The following is a 21,775-nucleotide window of genomic DNA, read 5'->3' as shown; positions in this document are numbered from 1 at the left end:
GATTGTGTCTCTACTAGGACGTTTTTTTTTCTTTTCTTTGCTCTCTAGAAAATGATGTATTTTACGCTTTAAGTCTAAATAAATATTAATAAATAAATTGTAGTTTAAGTTAATAATTTATATGAATATCAAAAAAAAAAAAACAAAAAATTATACGGTTGTCAGTTATTTGTAAATGAGACAAAGATAGTGAAATGTGTGTGTGTGAGAGAGAGCGGATGTGAGTGACAATCATGTTGTGTACTTCCTTTTTGTTTTTTTTTTCTTTTTTTCCTACTTTTTCTCGATCGCTCCAATTATGCTACGATCTTGTGGGGCTGCATCCACTTCTTCATGTAGTAGCAAAATAAAGTCGAAATGTAGAGCAGGATCATCAGCGCGCAGGTGACCGCGAGAGCTAGCACCGATGTCTTCGTGGGGCACGGCTCGATGATGGTAACAGTTTTGTCTAGATGCAATATCAAGTACATAAGGCGCTGACAAAACGATTTCGTTTTTCCATACTCACCTTTTGCGAAGTCTGTGCTGGGATCTGCCTTGAAGAACTCGCGCTTTTCATCGCCAAAGTCTAAAACGAGGATCTCCTGCGAGATGTTCATATCGTCCTCGCTCTTTGTATCGTTGCTGCAAAAAAAAATATAAAATTTATCGATGTAATGTTGCATATATTTCAGTCCATATAGAATTTTGAGGATAACTCGGGTACCCTAAGAGTCCGCATACCTCTCGATAGAGCGACGACGCCTTCTGCCCAAAGACTCGAATGACTCCATGTTCCATTCGCACACAGCCGGCTCACATGGACCCAAGCAGTACTTGACATTGCATTGGAAGATCACGCCGTAGCTCTCCGTGAATCGGAAAGCCTCATACGTGGATTGCAGAGCGTTCCCGTCAGCGGTGAAGCCGGGGAAGATGGTGGGATCAGTGGGGCAACCGTCGTCGTCGATGATCTTAAAGCTGGTGCGGGCATCCTTGGCCATTGCCACACAAGACCGAGCAAAAATGCCATAGGGAGCTATACGTAATAGGCATTATTAATAAAGGAGCCGAGGGAAATTCACGTTAGTCCACTCTTACTATCTTCAGGAATCTCTATGCGGAAATTAAGTCGATCTCCAATACGCACAGTCTCCACCTCGCGCTGTCGTGTGTCCAGGATGCGGATCCTTGGTGGTGGAGCCTCCGGTGACGAATTTATGTGGATCATCTCCGGATCACGGATCGGCATCATACCGAAGGTGATATTCTTTGAGCTCATATCGTAAGTGCACTTAACCTTATAGATCTTGTCGGCCTTGGTCATTACCACGCTGTGATGCTGCAAAACCACAGTGTTGGAGTAAACACCGGTCTGGAAAACGGGGAAATGTCATTACAATAGTAAATCATATATATATATTTTTCCTCATTTACCACACTCTGTGTGTTACAATCCTGCCCAGCCATGGTCAGATCCAACCGAAAAGCGTCTGAGTTAATAACATCGATGTTACAGGTCTCCGAGCGTCCCAAAGCATATATGCGTCCATTGAACGGCTTGTTGGTGCGGACCTGCACGGCAATTCTAGTGTCCTTGCAGTGCACAGACACTTAGGGAGGAAAAGATACTATCAGCTATCAGATGTCTTCTTATATTTAAATAAGCTTACCATCATAGCAGGTACCGGTCTTGTCACAGTTAACGTCATTGCGGGTTAAGTTGGTCAGGTTTGGATCTTCAATGGTGTCTAGACTAACGGGTAGAGTATCGATTTTATCGAGAGTTCCCGGTGGTGATCCAGCTGCCAAGCTAGCGGTCTTTTCGCACTGATTTTCAAAGTACTGACCGATGGGTTCACCATGATCGATCAGGGGGCGCTCATGGTTCAAATAGGTGGATGGACCATCGGGCAGGGTCTTATGATCCAAATGATATAGCCTACAGTTGTACTGCGCTCCTTGGGGTTGACCCAGGTACAGGAAGGAGCGGCACAGGAACTCAGATTCAATTTCACATGCTAAGCGGCAGGCGGATTCTGAGGTCACTTGGAGTTCCTTGTCAGTATAGTAGTGCAGGCCAACGTATTGGGCCACCTTCTCTTCGGAGACGCCCATTTTTTGGGAATTGGCAAACGAGCGGTTGTTCTTACAGGCCTGAGCCGGCTTCAAGCAGAGATTCTCAAAGTAATCCGTACCTTGAGCATCCACCAGTTGAACAAACTGTCCAGAGCTGCGTCTATCCGAATCACTGAGTACACATTTCATGTTGTTATAATCATACTCCACCGATCGGCATACGAATCGCCTTTCGTTGAGGCAAGCTGATAAACAGGCCTCCTTTGTACTGGTGTATATTAGTGCATTGTCCAGGCCCCGAATCACCTTGTTCGGAACCCTCTCGAAACTCCACGGTCGGTGGCACACATTTTCGCTGCGCAGCTGCAATTTTACCATGTAGTACATGTTTGCGCTTCTTTGCGGAGCCGCCGAAGGATTGGCTGCGGAGGAGTCGTTCTGCAATTGACAGTGGGTTTCTTGCGAGGGCGACAGAGGGTTTACCACAAAACTAAAGGCCGCCGCTTGGCAATCTGCCTCCTCGCGACACCATCCTTGACACTCATACAAGGAGAGGTTTTTCACGCTGTAGTACGTGTTGCCCGGAAAATCAAAATCCGTTAGCTTTTCAAAGGCCATACGGGCATTAATTTGGACAGGCAAAGTCACCAGGACGACCATCACGGCGCAGAGAAGTAGCGGACCCATGTGCGTCGAAGATCGATCTCTCTTACTGTGGGTTGACTGCATTGCGACCTGTAAAACGAAGAACTTAGGGCTTTAAAAATGGGAAATATATATGAAATAAGAACGTACGATTTTTAATAATATGTATGGTAAAAAAAGGTTTCTGGATACTATAATCTTTATTCCCAGATGTGAAGGGATAGGTACCACAGCATTTGCTGTAAACTTACAAATCTTCCGTTCCACATCTCTAACGAAGTCGTAGTTCAAAAAGGGGGATTATAATTAATGGAGGGGCACAGTAGTTAGTACTTTTTGGATTGCATTTTGGATTTGCATTGACTACTACTTCCGCCCTTAGACTGGCCCATTACACGCTTAACTAAGCGCCAAACCACTGAACCACCGAACCAACAAAATGTAAGCCTCAATAGCTCTTCCGCGTTTTTATGCAGACCCAGAACAGTACTTCAGCCAAGTAATGACCGCAGACATCTTCCCACATCCTTGTCTACAAACAACTCTAACTTTCTAGAAACTTAAATGAGCTGTACAAGGGGAAAGGAGATTCATTTTATTGACGATTTGCGGTCAGAGCTCCTAGCCGCCGACTCTATTTCGCAAATTCTATTATTCGGACTACCAGCAGCAACTACAACACAAGTCTCAGGCAAAACAACTTTTTAGCATTCCTGTGGTTTTCGTTGGTGCAGGCAGCAGCAAATTGCTTTTTGCGGACAAATAGCTCATCCAAGAAATCCCAACCAATTAAGCTCGGATGTGCATGACGGTTCAGGGGGTTGACATGCAGGTGTACAAGGAGCTAAAGTGCAATTTGCTCCATATTATTATATACATATATTCATATGTATGGTATGTATATATGGTCTTCATTATGGCAATGAAGATACATTTCACATACTAATTCTGTACGCAAAAGGGTCAATGATAATATTTAATCATTCCAGATAAGTTACGAAACAGAATATCTGGTTTTCAAGAAGTGTTATTCATCAGATGGCTCGAAACTCAACCAAGACATTACCCTATTAACACGAAACATATTACAACTATTTCTTGCTGTGCGTAGAGAATTTGGAACGGAAAATGAAAAACGATAAAGTCAGGGCACCGAATTCTTGTTCGCAAGGTTCAGATGTTGCCCGTTGTAGGCGAGCCCGATTGCAGGGCAGAATAAGCAACATCGACAGCAACATCAGCAGTCATAGCAGCTATTCTGAGTGCAATATCGTTAACCAGGGACAAGAAAGGTTCTGCAAGCTGTACGAAATAAGTGGCAAAGACAGCGCGGAATGCCGGGTGATGTTGCAACATAAGATCCCCCTCAAAGCCACCACAGCATCAGCTTCGAGAGCGACCTGAGCAACTGAAACAAGAGCAATAACAGCCGCTGCAGGCAGCAGCACTGCTAGCTGCAACCCAACGGGAGCTATTTGTCGTTGCTGCAGCTGCAACACGAGTAGTTTTCTGCAGCAGCAGCAACAAATGCGGTTGCTTTCATGTTCCTCGCCTAAAAAAATGTAAGAGAAAACTATATGGCCGAGTGCCATGACTATTAAATACCCGTTACTCGGCTAATCAATTTTAAAATTAGAATAACTTCAGATATGTACATGGAGGCAAATGATATTATAGTCTTATGTTCGGTGTTAGGGGTTCGGCTTTGCGTCTTAGACTATTTACCAGTCGAGTGTCTAAATATTTTTGGGATTTTCCCACTATAGGTACCTTTCAAGGTTTAGAAAGGTCACAAGCCTACAATAAAAACTTTTCTGTTTGTGCTGCAAATTATAATTATATGGCAATGGCAAGGTACTGGAGATCGATGGACTGCAGGGTTTCTCATCAGCTGGTGCCTGGCCCATCTCGTCACTTCTCTGCTGTTCTCTTTGGTCAATTCTTGCGGCCAGTGGCGCGTACTTGACTACCCAGTAATCAAGGAAATTTGCAGTTACGACAGAAATCGCGAAAGGAAGAGAAGAAGGAGAGGAACGGGAACGGGAATGGAAACGGGAATGAGATAGAATTGAATCGAATCGTATATAAAGGGGAAGTGAAGTCTCTAGCAGAGTGGTCTTTGAAAGGTTATCATTAGGCACGCCTTCTACCATCTTAATCTGCCCATTTTTATTCTTGGCTAAGACCCCTAATTGCGCCACAAAGGGAAGTCGGAGAACAACGCATGCATGACCAGATACAAATATTACAAATACAATAATAATGAAAAAAGATTGGACACATTCGCTAATTATTTAAGAGTATATGCAAAAACAAAGGGTCAATGGGAATTAGCTTGGATTATTGACAATGATTAGTGAAAGTATCGTAGTAAAGTATAATGCAAAAAGTGATTTCTACTTGCTTTAATCCAGGAGCATCGGCTATAACTTCAAATGGCAGTTACAGGGACAGCCAACCAAAACCAATTATACCGAGATGAAAAGCCCAAATAATTGGTCATGTCGAAGAAGGAACGCACGTTCAAAATAAAAAGTAAATTTCCTCGCTATCAAATACCCGTTACTTAGGTAATGCGAGCAACAAAAACACCTCTTGATGAGGTAAAAACAAGTGGCGATCGCTTTTTTCATATATACAAAAGATCAGATATCAATAAGATACATATGCGCCAAAAAATAAATTTTCACTTTTCTTTATAAATACACTATAAAGCATTTACTTATTCGGTTTCAAATAAATATTTTCAAAATGTTTTTTTGAATTCTTTACGTTATGCTAGGCATCTCTCTCGCTGCATTTTGCAATTATGTAATTTTCAATCACCGCGGCATCTTTAACCGTCTGTAAAACGTGCAACCAACCAAAGTTGAAGCACCTGGCATGAACTATGCGTGTCGCAACTCCCCTTTTTCTATGTATTTCTTTTATCTGTATATGTATGCATACGTATATAGATGAAGTTTTTTAATAGAAGTGCGAAGCGGCAATAATTGCAATCGAACAATGGAAGCGTTGTTCATCTTTTTCGTGGCCAGCTCAGTTTAACCAACCAAAGTTTCCATTTTCCCAGGGCATTTCCATTCATACTCTTAGTTTTTGCATTGCATTAAAGCTTGTAAACGAAAATATTAGGCGCTATAATTCAAGAACAATTCAAAGTCGGTGGGGATCTGAAATTGTAAAGCTCAAAATTTCTGGCTCATGCTCTCTTCGTTTTGTGGCTGCCCGTTGTTGTAATTTCTTTTAGTTAGAACCGGATATTTATTGCATAACAAGTTAGCAAGAACGATATCCCCTTCTGGAGAAGCTTCCTCAAGGTTGATGCAGCGCACACATAACAACATGTGGAGAGTTATTTAAAAGTGCTGCTCAATCGCCGATGAAGGCAACAAGATATGCAACACGGAAATTTAGAAGAGGATCCGGGCAATCTATGTATGGCACACGGTTCAAAACCACGTGGTCAAGCGATATATTCAGCAGGATACAAAAACAAAAAAATTCGCCACGGTATACATATATTGTTCTTATGTTCTTCTGTTTTCGTAAATCCGCTCTAGAAGAAGCATATATAAAACCCCGTCTACGGCCTCACTCATTTTGCTAGTGGTCTCATCAATCGCTTTTTCACCAGAAACCACAGAAAAACATAATGTTAACATAAAACGGATGAATTCTGGAATAGGTGAAACAGAGACTAAGAAAATGGTAAGAATACAAATTCCAAATTATAAGCATTTTTAAATATAATAGCTTCTGTCAACATTTCAATCAGATTTTCTAATATATTTGAAACCTTTTTTGAACAGTGCAGCAAGTGGGCAAAGTAGACTTTATTCTTGGAATCAGGATGGGATAGAGGGCATTTTGGTCTCGGGTCTTTCGCGGAAGTTAAGCAACAAAAGCCATTAACCAAAGAGAATGGGAATGAATTCAAGTTGGCTTGAAAGACGGATATGGGAAGATAGGCTTGCAGAAAGAGGCTGAGAGTCTGAAACTAAAGATGAGAATGAGGAGGAGTAGAGAATTGAGGTTGGCAACAAAGAGCAGGAGTCATTAGAGGCGCATTGGAGGCCTTGGAATGTGTCTGATCCGAAGAAGCCCAAGAAACTCTCTCTTGGAAGACCGAAAGCTGAAGACTTCAACCTCATCTGCAGCTTTAAAAGCAGGTTTCTAGTGGCGGGCATAAGAACGTTGCATGATTTATGGCAATTATGAGCAGCAACCACGCCAGAAAAGAAATGATGATGACACAGGAGAAAGGAGCAGAAAACAGCAAAGAGCAAGTTTTAAAACATTACAAGTAATTGCAATTGTGGCCCCTAAAATGTGGGCATGGCCAGGAAAATTAACACTGGAATGCCCAGCGAATAGTGAAAAAAAATATCGACGTCATAACCAAGGCTATCCAACAGATCACTCGGGTATTTATTTGCGGTGGACATCTTTGTTCGATGTTCCCCGTTTGGGTTTCCAGTATGCTGCACTTATTTTTAGCCATTTAGTTTTGCCCCGAGGAACAAGCTCATTACTTGACCAGCAAGTAACACATCTGCATATGGAATACGCATTTGGATGTGTGCATTTGACAAGCGCTGCTTGTCTCCGTTCATTGAAGCTATGCGTCGTCTCGATGAGAAGAATGGTGGGACAAATCGGAAAATTGGCAAATTGTAGCGGCTGAAGATTAACAATTTGATGCAATACTCACCAAGAAGTCTGTTAAATGTACTATGGATTCTCATTTTGTAGGTTGTGCATTAATAGGACTTGTTAATTATTGCGATGGGAAGTGGAAGTACATTAGTTACGTGCACCTAGACGAGGTATTTTAATCGGTGTCTTTTTTGACTTCCTGTAGTTTTTATTGGTAGTCTGTATGGGGAAAACTTGGGTTTCGTCTCATTTCCCCAACGTTCTGCTCACTTGATGCCTTTTGGGTCGAAAGATCGCTTGAGAAAGTGTAATTTATGGAGTTACTACGCCAACAATTTGTCCCACTGCTATAGGCGATTAGGCCAAATTACCATTGATTATGGACTATTATGGAAAAGATTAAATATCAGCGGGCAAATTAAACGTAAGCGTAAAAGAGTCAAATGCATAATTATGCATTGCAGGTGAAAATAAGATAACTTCGAGGAAGCAGCAGGTAAATAAACAAGCCAAACGAAAAGATGCCGGCCAAAAGAATTCAGCTAAGTAGGTCGGACGGGAAGAGCTATTTGTTTAAGTGGGTTATAACCGCATGCGAATGCGAGCCGTTAGTTGACCTGCTTACTTGTCATTTGCATGAGCAATAGAGCAACAGGATTGCGGGCTGTGGTAACCGCAATTTGATCTATATAAAGGTATCTTTCTTTCCGGGCGCAGCACTAACAAACTTTCATAAAACTTTTCGCACATTTTACATAGGTTTTAGAAAACTTGGATGTGTGATCGGTGCCGTTATTTCGATTAATCACACTCAATTTCTGTAGAAGTTGAGTGCTTGGAAGCGCGTGAAATTGGTGCATGAGTCCGGAATGCGGTCACGTACACACAAATTAATCGTACATAACGACATTTTACTAATGGCAGATTCAGGTTTTTAAAAGTCTAGGCGTGGCAGTTTTTTTTCATGATGACTATAGTAGCTATATGATAGAGTCGTCCGACTTTGATCAATATAAATCTGATATTATATATACCGTATATAGTGTACCGAATTAAAACGCTCTTCCTATTCATAATATTAACCATGGAATTTCCAGTATTTATGTTTGGCTTTACTCGGTTGAAAGTGTTTACCTCAACTATGTTTTCTTTTGTGACGAATAACCATTAAATTTTCTTGTTTTTCGGCGACCTAATCCAAAATAGTGCCAGCTGTCTTACCCCAGTGCACCTCCCGAATACGTGCCTTGTCAACTTTTTTCCACCACGTTTGTCGCTTGAGATCTTTTCTTTTTCATTTATTATGCGCATCGCTGTTTGCACGACCTAAGACAATCTGGCCCAGAGAGACCCCCGAGTACAAAATTTCCAACCGAGAAACAACCTCATTCACATGCCACTCAGGCTATTTGGACTTGAAATTGGATATGGCTTTGGACATAGCCAGAGGAGCTGAAGAATTGGAGGTGATGGTGGGATGAGGTGAAATCGCAGGAAGCCAACATGCGACCGCGATCTTCAGAAGCTATAACTTTATGGGCGCAATTGTACAACAAATTTCTTCTCTCTTTACTTCTAAATAAGAGAGAACGCTAGAATCCGGTTCCTCGTCTATTAGATACACCCTGCTAGTGATACTGATCAAGAATATATATTCTTTGGTTTATTACATATACATATGCACATACATATGTAGGTCGAAAGGAAAATAGAAAAAAATTTACCTCGTCGGTTTTAATAAAGTGTTGTAATCGGTATACAGCATTTTTTCTTGAATATAAAATGTTGGACTACATTTAATTAAAATCGTAATCACTTAAATAAATAAAATTGGCAGGGATAGTAATGGTGATTAAGAATTTATATACTTCTTGCAGTTGAAAACGTTGCTCCCACTTATCACTTAAATGTCAACAAAAACAGTATGCCCTTTTTGTCAAAGAGTAACATGTATAAATAGGAAAAAGAAATCGGAGTACACCTTTTCAGTTAGCTACATATGACATATCGACGAGCATGTTTTGCTTTGATTCGTGAAAGCGTGCACGACATGCAGAGAATTCAATAATTAAAAAACTATACATTTGGTGAAAGCGAGATCTTTGTGTGGAAAAGTGAGGTGACGCCACCCCGGCAGAAGTTTTGTTGCTGCATGGCCTTCCCTGCGCCACTCACAATTCTGACATGGTTTTTCTTTCGCTATTTTCTATTGATCTCATTTCGCCGCAAAACTGGTTGTCATAAATCAATCATAAAAAAGCCAAACAGTAAACACCTATTAAGACAAACGAAAGCGCCTTTAAGCAAAACGAAAACTAATTTAGTCAACGAAATTTTTGATTCCTTACCTGGTTTTTGTTTTCGATTTGTCTTGTGTCTTTAACGTCTTCTTCTGAAAGAACAAACAGAAAGTGAAAGTAAGCAACCGATAGAAAATAGAATGAGTAAAGATAAATGGCTAACTATTATTTAGCTTTCATAGTACCTTAGATCTCGTCGTATAAACGGACGGACATGGCCAGATGGACTCGGGCAGTCACCCTGATCAAAATTATATACAACTCAACGAATCTAGTATACATTTATACTCTACGAGTAACGGGTATAAACACTAAATTGTTTTTGCTCTGCTACATTGCGGTCCAAAAAAGTCTTCCTTTGGCCTCTTTCAAGTGTAAATTATAATAGGCAAAAAAAAAAAGATTTTCGAAAAAAAAAAGAAAATTCTTTTTTGACTTCTAACGTCATTTACCACCCGAGAAAGGTAAACAAAAAACTGTAGAGACCTGAATCCACGGCAAGGCCACCTTTTGTGGGCAGGGCAGGGCGTTAACTCGAAGTGAAATATATAAACACCAAATCGTGTCTTTGCTTGAGATATAAACAAAGCAGCAGGTATGGAGAGCAGCTGCAGAAGATAATAAGCATATTTTGTAAGGCAATGCAAATTTCGCAGTTGCCCCGAGGAGGGGTCTTTTTTGTTCAGCCTTCTCATGTATGCAAATTTGGCAAATTTAATGGTAGACGAATACGAATATGTCGGTTATACGGTGGCTAGAAAGTTGTATTCATGCGTTAGAATCAGTTCAATTACACAACGAAAACCCTAGATATTAGAGGAAAATTGATGAGGATAAAGTAAGCACCTATTCATAACCTCGAACAATACTGAAATCAATTTGGTTGACAAAGAAAAAAGGTATACTTTACACTTACTTTATACACTTTACTTTAGTTATGAAAAACAATTCAAGAACATGACGAGATTTAAATAACATTTTTCATCGAATACTCTCTTTTTTATCACAATTGTTAGATTAACAACAAAAATTGTAAAACATGTTACATACTTAAGTGGATGCGTTTCATATCTACATATGTATATTATATTATATATTAAAGACCTCCCTCAAGCTTATGTATATATTTTTTTTAGATTCCTTATATTTGTCTAGCTGCTGTTCATTCTGACTTTAACTTGACCATGTATTTCCAGCAGCGGCGACATTATCTAAACGCCTAGCATGGTCGGGGCATGGTGTTCATGGATCTAGGATCTGGAGACCGGAATAAGGGGACCTGATTGAAATTTTCCTCAGGGATAGCTTGCGCGATCTCTTTGTTGTTCGTTGTGTTGGCTTTTTCTAAGTGTTGCTTTTCTTTGTTCTTTTGGCGTTTGCGTGTGTGATGGGTCAGTATGTATACGTATGCCTATATAATGACATCAGATCTCCTGGCCGCTTCGGTTTGGGTGTTTAACTACAATTTGAGTCACGTTTCATTACTCGTGATGCCAGACAGTAATCACTTGATTTCGCAAGCAGCTTTCTTGTGCCAAGGAGTTGCTAGTTGCTCTTTGTGTAGCTGTTCTTGGTGCTGCTGGCAGATTAGACACGAAAAGCCGGCCAACTGGTTGGTCAACAGACCTTGGCCAAATGGTGCTCCTAAAAGAAGGAGTAAGATGGCAAACAAATCTTGTTAGGCAAGTACAACAGTAAGATCACGGTAGCAACAGCTGCAACATGGCTTTTTCGGTGGACTAAGGCGTATTATTTAGGGAAGTCAAAAAATAAGAGACGATCGCAACTTCAACATATAAAAAATCGAATAACATTTTGTGTAACTACTCAGTTAGTGGGATTACGAGGGCGAAATTGAACTATTTTATTTTCAAATATTCTAAGCTGCGAATGTGCCACTAGAATCTTTATGCTTTATCTCAAATCGCTAGCTTTTATATTTCAAAGACCACATACAGCCATGATTTGTTTCTGCACTGTGCAGCTATTTTTTGGTGGCTTTGCTCCTGCTCGCACAAAGTGGAGAGCGGAAAGAACTAAAAATAGAATGCACTTGCTTGTGTTAGTAAACACAACCGCATCAATTCATTGTGCACAATGCATAAGGATATATGTATGTACACACACACAAGTCGGATGTCGCTGCATGCGCACGGTTGGCTCTAGAGAGATCCCACTGGCTTTTGAATGCAGAAAGAGCCTGGAGCCAGCACGAAAAAATGATGTGCAAAAAACCGCATGGTCTGTGTTACGCAACTTCATATTCTAATGTTTTTTGACAGAGGGAATGACCAGATCGACTTCGTTAGTGATTGCAAAAAATGTGAAAAAAATTTAATTTTTTTTGAAAACACAGTTCAATTGGAAATTTAATTACGAACTCAACAAGGTGTGACATTCCATATTTGGACCAATATTTCGAATTCTGTGATCAAAATACTGATAATTATTTACGCAAAAAAACAGAAAATCGATTTTCGCCAAAATTGCAATATTTACGATTGGTAATTTCGGTATAACTTGGCTAAAAGTGGTTAGAAAGTTAAAAGAATTACATTTTTGTACTCCTAATTACCAATACTAACCAACTAAATCACTTATTGACCGACTCTGTTAAAATAATTTTTGGCCAAATTTTCACATTTTTTGCAAAAAATTTATATGTATGAATAACTGCAATTTTATATTAATCAATAATATGTACGTTTATAATTAAATACGTTTTGAGAATAAATATGTAAGCCCGTATCAAAGCACACGTGAACATAAAAACATAATTTAATAAACTACCTCCTAAGTGTGGAACATACCAGGTCAGGTCCATGATGCACTGCATCCAGAATGAGGACAGGATACCAATATGGCCTCAGGAACCACTATCGCACACACCGACACACAAACTACTATTTTTCCTATCACATCATAAACTACCTCCTAAGTGTGGAACATACCAGGTCAGGTCCATGATGCACTGCATCCAGAATGAGGACAGGATACCAATATGGCCTCAGGAACCACTATCGCACACACCGACACACAAACTACTATTTTTCCTTTCACATCATAACTTCCGGTCAACTGATTTATGTGCTGTCATACCGCCTATCCCATGAGGATTGAGTCAGAACTGATTGGGAATTATAAGTATTGGTGGACGAAATGTTGTTTACATTACATTAACTATGTCAATTAAGTAAATTACAATGTATACAAAATAACTTTTGATATGTTTAATGTTTTGCGTTGAATGTTACCTATGTTTCAATGTTGCAAATTTATTGTTGCACATTCAATGTTGCACATTCAATGTTGCAAATTCAATGCTGCACATTCAATATTTGAAATTTAATGTTGCGTGTTTAATGTTGCCAAACCGCAGCAGTTCATTCAAATTTTCTGTGGCTAAAACAAATATTGAGATAAAAGTCAGTGGGGACTATAATTTGAGTTATTCAAATGAAATAAATCCGCTAAACCAAACGGGCGGAAAGTTAAAAGAGTTACATTTTTGTACTCCTTTTTACCAATTCTAACCAACAAAATCAATTTTTGACCGACTCTGTTAAAATAATTTTTGGACAAACTGTCGCATTTTTTTTAAGGGGTAACATCATCAAAAATTGCAATAAATGTGAAAAAAAATTTCATTTTTTTTGAAAACACAGTTCGATTTGAAATTTAATTACGAACTCAACAAGGTATGACATTCCATATTTGGACCAATATTTCGAATTCTGTGATCAAAATACTGATAATTATTTACGCAAAAAAACAGAAAATCGATTTTCGCCAAAATTGCAATCTTTACGATTGGTAATTTCGGTATAACTTGGCTAAAAGTGGTTAGAAAGTTAAACGAATTATATTTTTGTACTCCTAATTACCAATACTAACCAACCAAATCACTTTTTGACCGACTCTGTTAAAATAATTTTTGGCCAAATTGTCGCATTTTTTGCAAAAAATTTATATGTATGAATAACTGCAATTTTATATTAATCAATAATATGTACGTTTATAATTAAATACGTTTTGAGAATAAATATGTAAGCCCGTATCAAAGCGCACGTGAACATGAAAACATAATTTAATAAACTACCTCCTAAGTGTGGAACATACCAGGTCAGGTCCATGATGCACTGCATCCAGAATGAGGACAGGATACCAATATGGCCTCAGGAACCACTATCGCACACACCGACACACAAACTACTATTTTTCCTATCACATCATAAACTACCTCCTAAGTGTGGAACATACCAGGTCAGGTCCATGATGCACTGCATCCAGAATGAGGACAGGATACCAATATGGCCTCAGGAACCACTATCGCACACACCGACACACAAACTACTACTTTTCCTATCACATCATAACTTCCGGTCAACTGATTTATGTCCTGTCATAGCGCCTATCCCATGAGGATTGAGTCAGAACTGATTGGGAATTATAAGTATTGGTGGACGAAATGTTGTTTACATTGCATTACCTATGTCAATTAAGTAAATTACAATGTATACAAAATAACTTTTGATATGTTTAATGTTTTGCGTTGAATGTTACCTATGTTTCAAATTTATTGTTGCACATTCAATGTTGCAAATTTAATGTTGCACATTCAATGTTGCATATTCAATGTTGCAAATTCAATGTTGAACATTCAATGTTGCATATTCAATGTTGCAAATTCAATGTTGCAAATTCAATATTGCAAATTTAATGTTGCGTGTTTAATGTTGCCAAACCGCAGCAGTTCATTCAAATTTTCTGTGGCTAAAACAAATATTGAGATAAAAGTCGGTGGGGACTATAATTTCAGTTATTCAAATGAAATTAATCCGCTAAACCAAACGAGCTGCTAATTTTACGTTGGACGCCCTTTAATTTCACGCTGCCATTTGTGGCTTCCGTTTCGTATGTTTGGGTCGATAATTTTTAGAATTAGCATTTTCAATTTGAATATAAAAAACAGACGCCACAGTTTTGCAGCCTTAAAAGTGATCCGCCAAATCTACGCAATCTCATTTCTAGTGAGTCGAGAAAAGGCTAAAAGGAAAGAAAAGAACAGAAGTGGCTACGAAATTAAGTAAAACCGAATATTTATGCCATCGTCAAGTTTCTTGCCATTTCCCGTTCAAAATAAAAATAATTATTAATGGCCCCATGGTTTTCTTAGTGTACATGACTTACAAGTTCGTGCCCTCTGAGAATTTAATGTTACCAATGGACTTAATTTGGTTTTATGCAGTGATCTCGTGACGCTTGTCATTTAAGAGGATGACCAAGAGGGGCCAGTGCTTAAATTGTCGGGGACGCCAAGAGTAATCAATTAACCTGGCTCCCTGGGCAGTTGCCTTCGGATGTGGCCGAGATATTGCGGTTGTTTATATTGCACGTCCTTCGATGCTACGGGAATAACCACAAATGGACCCACCGCTGGAGTCTCCTCTCTACTAGTTTCCTATACTGTCTAAGATTGCGGTTGCATTATCATCGCAATATTTTCTTCCAAGTGGCTTTTTCCAATTTTCCTGTTTTGCGGTTAAGCCCGAAATGAGATCCGAAGAAAATGTATCAAAAAACGCAAAGCACATTTACACTTCTTATTTAAAATTTGTTATATTTTTGTAGGTCCACAAATATTTCATAAAAGGTCATGCGGTCATTTAAGCTCCTTTACTGGCTTTTAACAAAATTGGAACCAATAACAATGTTCTAAAGTACATCACAATGGCCATATAATTGATATTTGTCGATTGATTGATTAAAAGTACCGTTAATCTTAGAGTAAAAAGGTACTTGATTTAGGAAGAAGAAACATTTCCGACCCAATAATTATATATTATTGTATACGATTACTTATCGAGTCGATCTGACCATGTCCGTTTAAGCGCTGAGATTTCGGAAACTATATTAAAACTTCAGATTGTACATGCACATTGTAGAGACATAGGAATAGATTTTATGTATTTTTTTAAAATATGTAATATTGAAATTTTTTTCTTACACACCCACTAGCTAAGTAATGAAGCAACCAGCAGCTAAACTATAGCGTATTTTCTTGTTAGCCTTCTGGGAATAATTAGCGTAAACTCGCCTTTCTTCTCCTTTCTTCACTTTTAAATTTTACACGGCACGTACCACAGCATCAGTTGTTAGGTTACTTTTTTTAAAATTTGTAGTATTTTTTTCTGGTTTTTGGGCAGAACAAAAAAGGAAAATTCAAAGACCCCGAAAAAACAACAGTCGGCCGAGTCAAGTCATCCAAGTTGGCCTCCACTTTTAAGTAGGTTAATTTTGACCGGTTTGTATTCTTGTTTTCTCCATCTCTTTCTTTAAGAGGCAGTAGAAAAACTTCTTCGTTTGTCCGTGGTCGCTGATGTTCCAGATTGACTGACGACTTGAGACCGTAGCTGTTTTTTGATTAACGGAAGTTTAATTTGGTTTAATGCGGCCATATGTTGTCTGTTTTCCCCCTTTTATGTTTTATTTTTAATCTTTTGTTTGTTCTTTCAATTTATAAGATAGATATGTTTTAAAATTAGAAAACGTTAAAAGGTTCAATAGAAGTGTGTTTGTTGTTTTTAATCAGCAAACATTTCCCTTTTCCAAAGAGGGCAGATAACTACGGTGAAAGAAAAGACAAGACATCTGAAAATATATTTTTTCTGATGGTAGTTTATGACGCTCATACATTGTACATATGAACATGATCAGCACAGCGTGGAAATGGAACATACTGTAACGGAAGGGAGCTTTTGTCGTTTTGAATTACTCTAGAAATTTGATTCAAATTGCTTTCTATTTTGTTGTAATCCAATGGCGAATGTAATCAGAACGGAATAACAATCAAGGGAGAACAATATAGTCGAATTTCTCGACTATTAGATACCCGTTACTTAGCTAGTAAGAGTGAAAGTGGGAACTTTAAATCAATAAAATAACAAAAAATTCACCTATTTTGTTGCGTCTACGTTTTTAGAATATGTTTTCTTAATCATTTTAGCTTCTGTAGACAGACGGACAAGCATGCTGTAATAAATGCCTCGCAGGCAGTAGGAAGACGACTCTCCAATAAAATTATAGCTAACTTTCAGTAGGCTTCTAATTTTAGGAACGTAAATAAATATTAATCACTTAAACAAAATGCCAAACAGTGTTTAGCGTTATGGGTGTTTGTGGACGTTATAGATGGTGTGGCAAAGTTTTAAAATAAATCTGATAGAAGGGATCAATTGACAAATATTTTTAATGAAACCACTCGGATTGAGTGATCACTTAATAAAATACTTCATTGATGTAAGTTTTCGATACTTTTTATCGAGTACTGGCCCAAATGGGTAGATATACTACATACATAATGGGAATGAAAGACGAATGGACCTTGATGACAGGACAAAGCAATCACACTATTTAGTACTTTAAGCTTCCCCTGACATAACTTTGGCTTTGGTCCGCATCTGAATGTGATGTTTTTGGCCGCGCTGCTTGGAAGGGGGGAAACGGGCCAAGCAAATACGCACTAAAAGAAAGAATACCTTAATATTAAATTTTAAATAATTTTCCTCACAAATTAAAATTAAAGAGTAACGTAAAAATCGTGGGGCTTGTTATGAAGCTCGAAAAAAATGTTATTCATGATTAGTATTTATATTTTATAAATTTTAAGCATATTTTATTAATTAGTTTTTGCTGTCTTGTTTATGCCGAACTTTCGCCAAGTGCACCTTCTATAGAGGTCCGTATATTCAGTCAGTGGTACCTTCGTATTGGTCGCTCCTTTAGCATAAAACATAAATAGCAACTGCACTGAAATGGGCCTGACAATCAAACTGAGAAACCGGAGGGCTGAATGGCGTGCATGAAAAATGCAAATGGTAGGCCATTTTGGGTTTGAGATGTCGGTTTCTGTTTCTGGAGTGGCTAACCCACGTAGGGAGCTCCGTAAATGGCAATCCCATCTCAGACGATGACGATGTCCTTTAACCGAATTTGATTTGTAAAATAGCTTCGGCCCCCTTTTGGATACCGGATATTTAACATCGTTGAAAATAGTGACAGCTGACCGCAGCAATATTTATAAATCGCAATTATTTCTTATCCATCAGGATTGATTTCTTTTCACAAGTAAGACTTCCAGTTAGCAATTTTATCGTCGTTTATGGCCTGGTCTTAACCTAAATATTATTGAACATTTTGATCTTTAGTAACATTCTAATTCTCAGTAAAAATGTTATCCCTGCATTCAAAGGATTGCAAAGAAATAAACAATTTTGTATCAATTCTCTATTGTAAATTGTTAAAAGTTTAAGAATTGATGTTTGACATTTAAAAAAATCAGATGACTGTATCCTGTACCATTCATACTGGAAAAATGTCTATTTATTTGAAGCCGGTTTTAGATTTAAGCGCTTTTATTTCACTTGACCCTTACTCAACATAGACGTTAACTGATCAAAGTTATTTTCCGGTCTCATTGAACTTTACATTTACATTTCAACGTATTTTTCTTTTTTATATTTATCTTTCATACTTTCTATACAACAAACCTATTTAACTATCGCTACGTCTGTCTAAAGCAAACCACATCTGTCTGCAGCTGTAGGTGAGTAGAATAAACTCCATACCTCCATCACGAAGAGTGGAAGAAGAGTGAAGAGAGTCCAAAACATTGACTGACGAACACTAAGTAACTAAATTTGCATAAATCGTCATGTCTCGATACCTTTCCTATATAATTTGTATTTCCTCTTTTTAGTTTCTTTTGCCTTGGCCTAATGTTAATCGAATGTCCTCCTCCTAGATGATAATCTTTTGGCCCCCAGCCGCCTGTCTGTCAGTCAAAGAATTTTTTCTGGTAAGCTTAGATGAACCTTCACTTTGAATCAGTTTTTAAAAACTAAGTTAATAAATGAAAGCTGCCAGCCGCTGGTGCTCCTGGTACACCAATAGACTACTTTTTTTCTTAAAAGAAAAAATTTCTGCTGTTGAGTACTTCTGTGAGATATTTTAAAAATGTTACTAGTTGCAAAAATACTTATTACAAAAAGCTGGACTTTCTCCAGTAAGAATTAAACTGTTTTTTATTACTAAATAGCAGTCTTAAAAGCATTGTTTTTCCTGCTTAAACCTATACTTTACTATTTAGTTTTTGTTGTTGGTATCACCGTATATGGACAAAGTTCTCATAACATACTCTTATCAACGTTCCATCTAAATATTTTTTCTTTGCTTTCTACGCCTGCCTTGACATTCGTGCTCAGCTCAGCTGTAGGTTTTCTATTGCCGCTAGTGTGTTGATGTTTTTTTATTTTGCTGACTTCCGTATTAGGAAAAACTCTCTTACAGAGGTTTTTAAAAAAAGGGGTTAGATCTTAGAAAGGGGAACAGGGGAACAAGATGTGACGCTGTGTGACAATTTGTAGCGAACAATGCCTGCTTTGTTGAACCTTTACTGTTACTTTGCTTGCCTTTCCAGTTTTTTTTTGTGTTTTCTTTGTTATTAGTATACTAGTATACTAGAATTGTTAAAAAGTATGTAACATGTAGAAGAAAGCGGTTACGAATATGTACATACGATGTATGCACAATCCAATATGTATTGGTCGTGATTTTTTAATCTTTTTGCGTGTCTGTCCTATGAACGCATGCAGTGGAAACTGCAACACCTTTGTCAGTTTGAGGCATTACTCAAAGTCATCAAAGGGAGTCAAAAAATAGGCGGCGGCAAAAGCGTTTTGTGTTTATCGCCAAATAGTTTCACTAATGGCAACCTAATGGCATAAAGGCTGCTGATAAGGAGTTTAAGATGATCATAAAGGTTGAAACTAGACTACCAAAGTCTAGATGTTCCAATAGGGAATATACAAACTGTTGCGTTTAAAAGAACAACTTAAAATGGACAATTCTGAGGGCCTTGAAACCGTATGCTTATGTCTTTGTACTCCTTACACGTACAATAAAAGTGTATACTAAATTCTTGGAATATTATGTAACGGACAGAAGGAAGTGTTTCCGAGCCTATAGAGTATATTTTCTTGGTCAGGACCACTAGGCCAGTCGATCTGGTCTGTATGAGCGCTGTGATCTTAGGAAATTTAAAAGCTAATAAATTGCTCGTTAAATGGACAGATTGATGGTCTTCCATCTGAGGTACTAATTGACACTTGGAGATTACCTTCTGCATCTAAACTATAAATAGAAGCGAAAACCAGAAAAGTACAATCGAACATAGAGCAAGGCAACAATAAGGAATCCACTAAGATTGGATTCCCTTTATCGCCTTATTTGGTCTGTGTGCGTAATAATAACCGTAGCAACAACGGAAGACATTAAGTACACAAATTCAAGTTGAAGAGAGCCAGAGTTAAGCGGAGAAAAAAATTCTTTCTGTTTTGATAATGTCTAGTTAAATAGTACTCTTCTTTAAGAACATGTGTTTATCCACAGTTTTACACAGTTTTTTTATGGAAAGCACCAACTTAATGCAATAAGCTTAACTAAGCTTCACCAAATTTATTGGAGAAGAAAGAAAACAAATGTTATTGTTGTTAAAAAGTATAAATTTTTTTAAAGTTTACCAAGTGTAATGATACATACATATATTCAAATTTAACAGAATTTTCTACACTTTAAGATCGGTTTGGGATTGGGATCTAACGGATCACACATTTCACTCTATCTAAGCTTAATGCCACGTTTCCATCGCATCTTATTCGTTTATATTAACTACATAAAATGCACTTTCCAGTCAATGGTGTGAAAAACGAGTTTTCAATCGATTTAAACTGATGCTTTGCATATTTTTCTTGGCGGCCGTTTACTGTTAGTTTCTTCTTTCGCTTTATTTAATTATTGACACTTCCAAGATATGTACATATGTGCACCTTTATATATAAATTTTTTTTTAATATATACGAATATTTCTTCCACTGGCCATTTACAATAAGTTGATCTATCACTATATTGATCTATCACTATAGTTGAAAATTCTAGTTGCAGCATTAAGCGCATCTCAGTGATCATTTTCTATTCTCTAATTCTGGTTCTATAAAACATGTTTTCTCCGGCATCTGCGTAACGGTAACTACTAGTAGGTAGATACAGAGATACAAAGATACACGGCCTTTGCTTTTTCAACTAATACATATAGAAGGTTAATGTACAGGCCCGTCGAACATAGAACTATATAGCATGTTGCCACACCCACATAGGGGTTAAAATCGTTCGGTTTGTGAATTTCCAGCGACGAAAATATTTGCATGCAATATGCTGAGTAATTTAAGCACGGCAAAAATCAGCGGTGCACCATGCCAGCAATTAAGGTACAGAATAAATGATTACTTTACCATATTGCCAGTCGCCATTTTAAGACCCAGAAAACAAAATGCTCGAGATACAAAAGCGAATTAAAATAGCTTGAGAAAGCGAAGAAGTAACTCAAATTTTCCTATTAAACTGAATGGCTTTTGCTATGGAAATGCAAAGTGCACTGCATGGTTGGATTTTCTTCGTGTTTCAAATTCCGGGGGAGCGTAGAATCCAGATGGAGATAAACCTCGTGTTGCAAAGTGAACGATCATTCGCACACTCCAGAAACACACTTTCCATCGCCTTACCCTCCTTCAGTAGCCATTTGCATACGCATGACGTTCGTAATTAACTCTTTTTCGTTGTGAACTCATTAAAACAAGTACCAAGTATAGTGAACCCGAGCCCAACCCACCAGAACCGGAAAATAAAAAACAGAGAACAAGGTGTATGAACCTTATGAGCGGCACTCACGCACCCAAGAAAAACTCATGTCTTGGCCAACTCGTTTTCCCCTGAACGTTCGTACACCAAAAAACATTTGGAATGCGTCGAAGTGGGAACTTGAAATTGATACTGGAGCCGAGAAAAATAAAATGGGAACACTTTCACACGTTCACCGGTTATATTTTTTTGGTTTATTATGATAAATTAAACCTTTCATTCAGGATCTCACCAATAAATTGAAATGGTCATGTTTTCGTTATTTACACCGATTAAAAAAAGAACAGGAAAGAGAGCTAGAAAAGCTTCAGTTTACATAACCTTGCAGAAATAATTTATTAAGATATAAGAGATATTTA

At 38.1% G+C, this 21,775-nt stretch overlaps 3 protein-coding genes across 6 annotated transcripts in view; 1 reads left to right on the top strand and 2 right to left on the bottom strand.

Moving 5' to 3' along the window:
* Positions 1-243: 243 nt before the first annotated feature.
* On the bottom strand, positions 244-2,793 carry LOC6523778. The gene is made up of 6 exons (XM_002099617.4): positions 1,653-2,793; positions 1,417-1,592; positions 1,081-1,354; positions 724-1,018; positions 509-624; positions 244-448 (listed from the first exon to the last, which is right to left on the bottom strand). The coding sequence occupies exons 1-6, from the start codon at positions 2,785-2,787 to the stop codon at positions 297-299; spliced, it is 2,148 nt and encodes a 715-aa protein (XP_002099653.3). The 5' UTR covers positions 2,788-2,793; the 3' UTR covers positions 244-296.
* A 6,927-nt stretch (positions 2,794-9,720) lies between these two features.
* LOC6526243 (active breakpoint cluster region-related protein) overlaps positions 9,721-21,775 on the bottom strand; it is a 52,387-nt gene continuing 40,332 nt past the window's right edge. For all 4 annotated transcript variants that reach the window (XM_043206943.1, XM_043206944.1, XM_043206945.1 and 1 more), the window contains one exon: positions 9,721-9,754. The gene's annotated coding sequence lies outside the window, so the exon portion shown is untranslated. The remainder of the gene's footprint in view (positions 9,755-21,775) is intronic.
* LOC120321082 lies at positions 12,485-14,099 on the top strand. Its single transcript, XM_039372497.2, has 2 exons — positions 12,485-12,600; positions 13,769-14,099. The coding sequence occupies exons 1-2, from the start codon at positions 12,485-12,487 to the stop codon at positions 14,082-14,084; spliced, it is 432 nt and encodes a 143-aa protein (XP_039228431.1). The 3' UTR covers positions 14,085-14,099.

Source organism: Drosophila yakuba, chromosome X (genome assembly GCF_016746365.2).
Source record: "Drosophila yakuba strain Tai18E2 chromosome X, Prin_Dyak_Tai18E2_2.1, whole genome shotgun sequence".
Lineage (NCBI taxonomy): Eukaryota > Metazoa > Arthropoda > Insecta > Diptera > Drosophilidae > Drosophila > Drosophila yakuba.
This window is presented reverse-complemented; position numbering and strand designations above follow the sequence as displayed.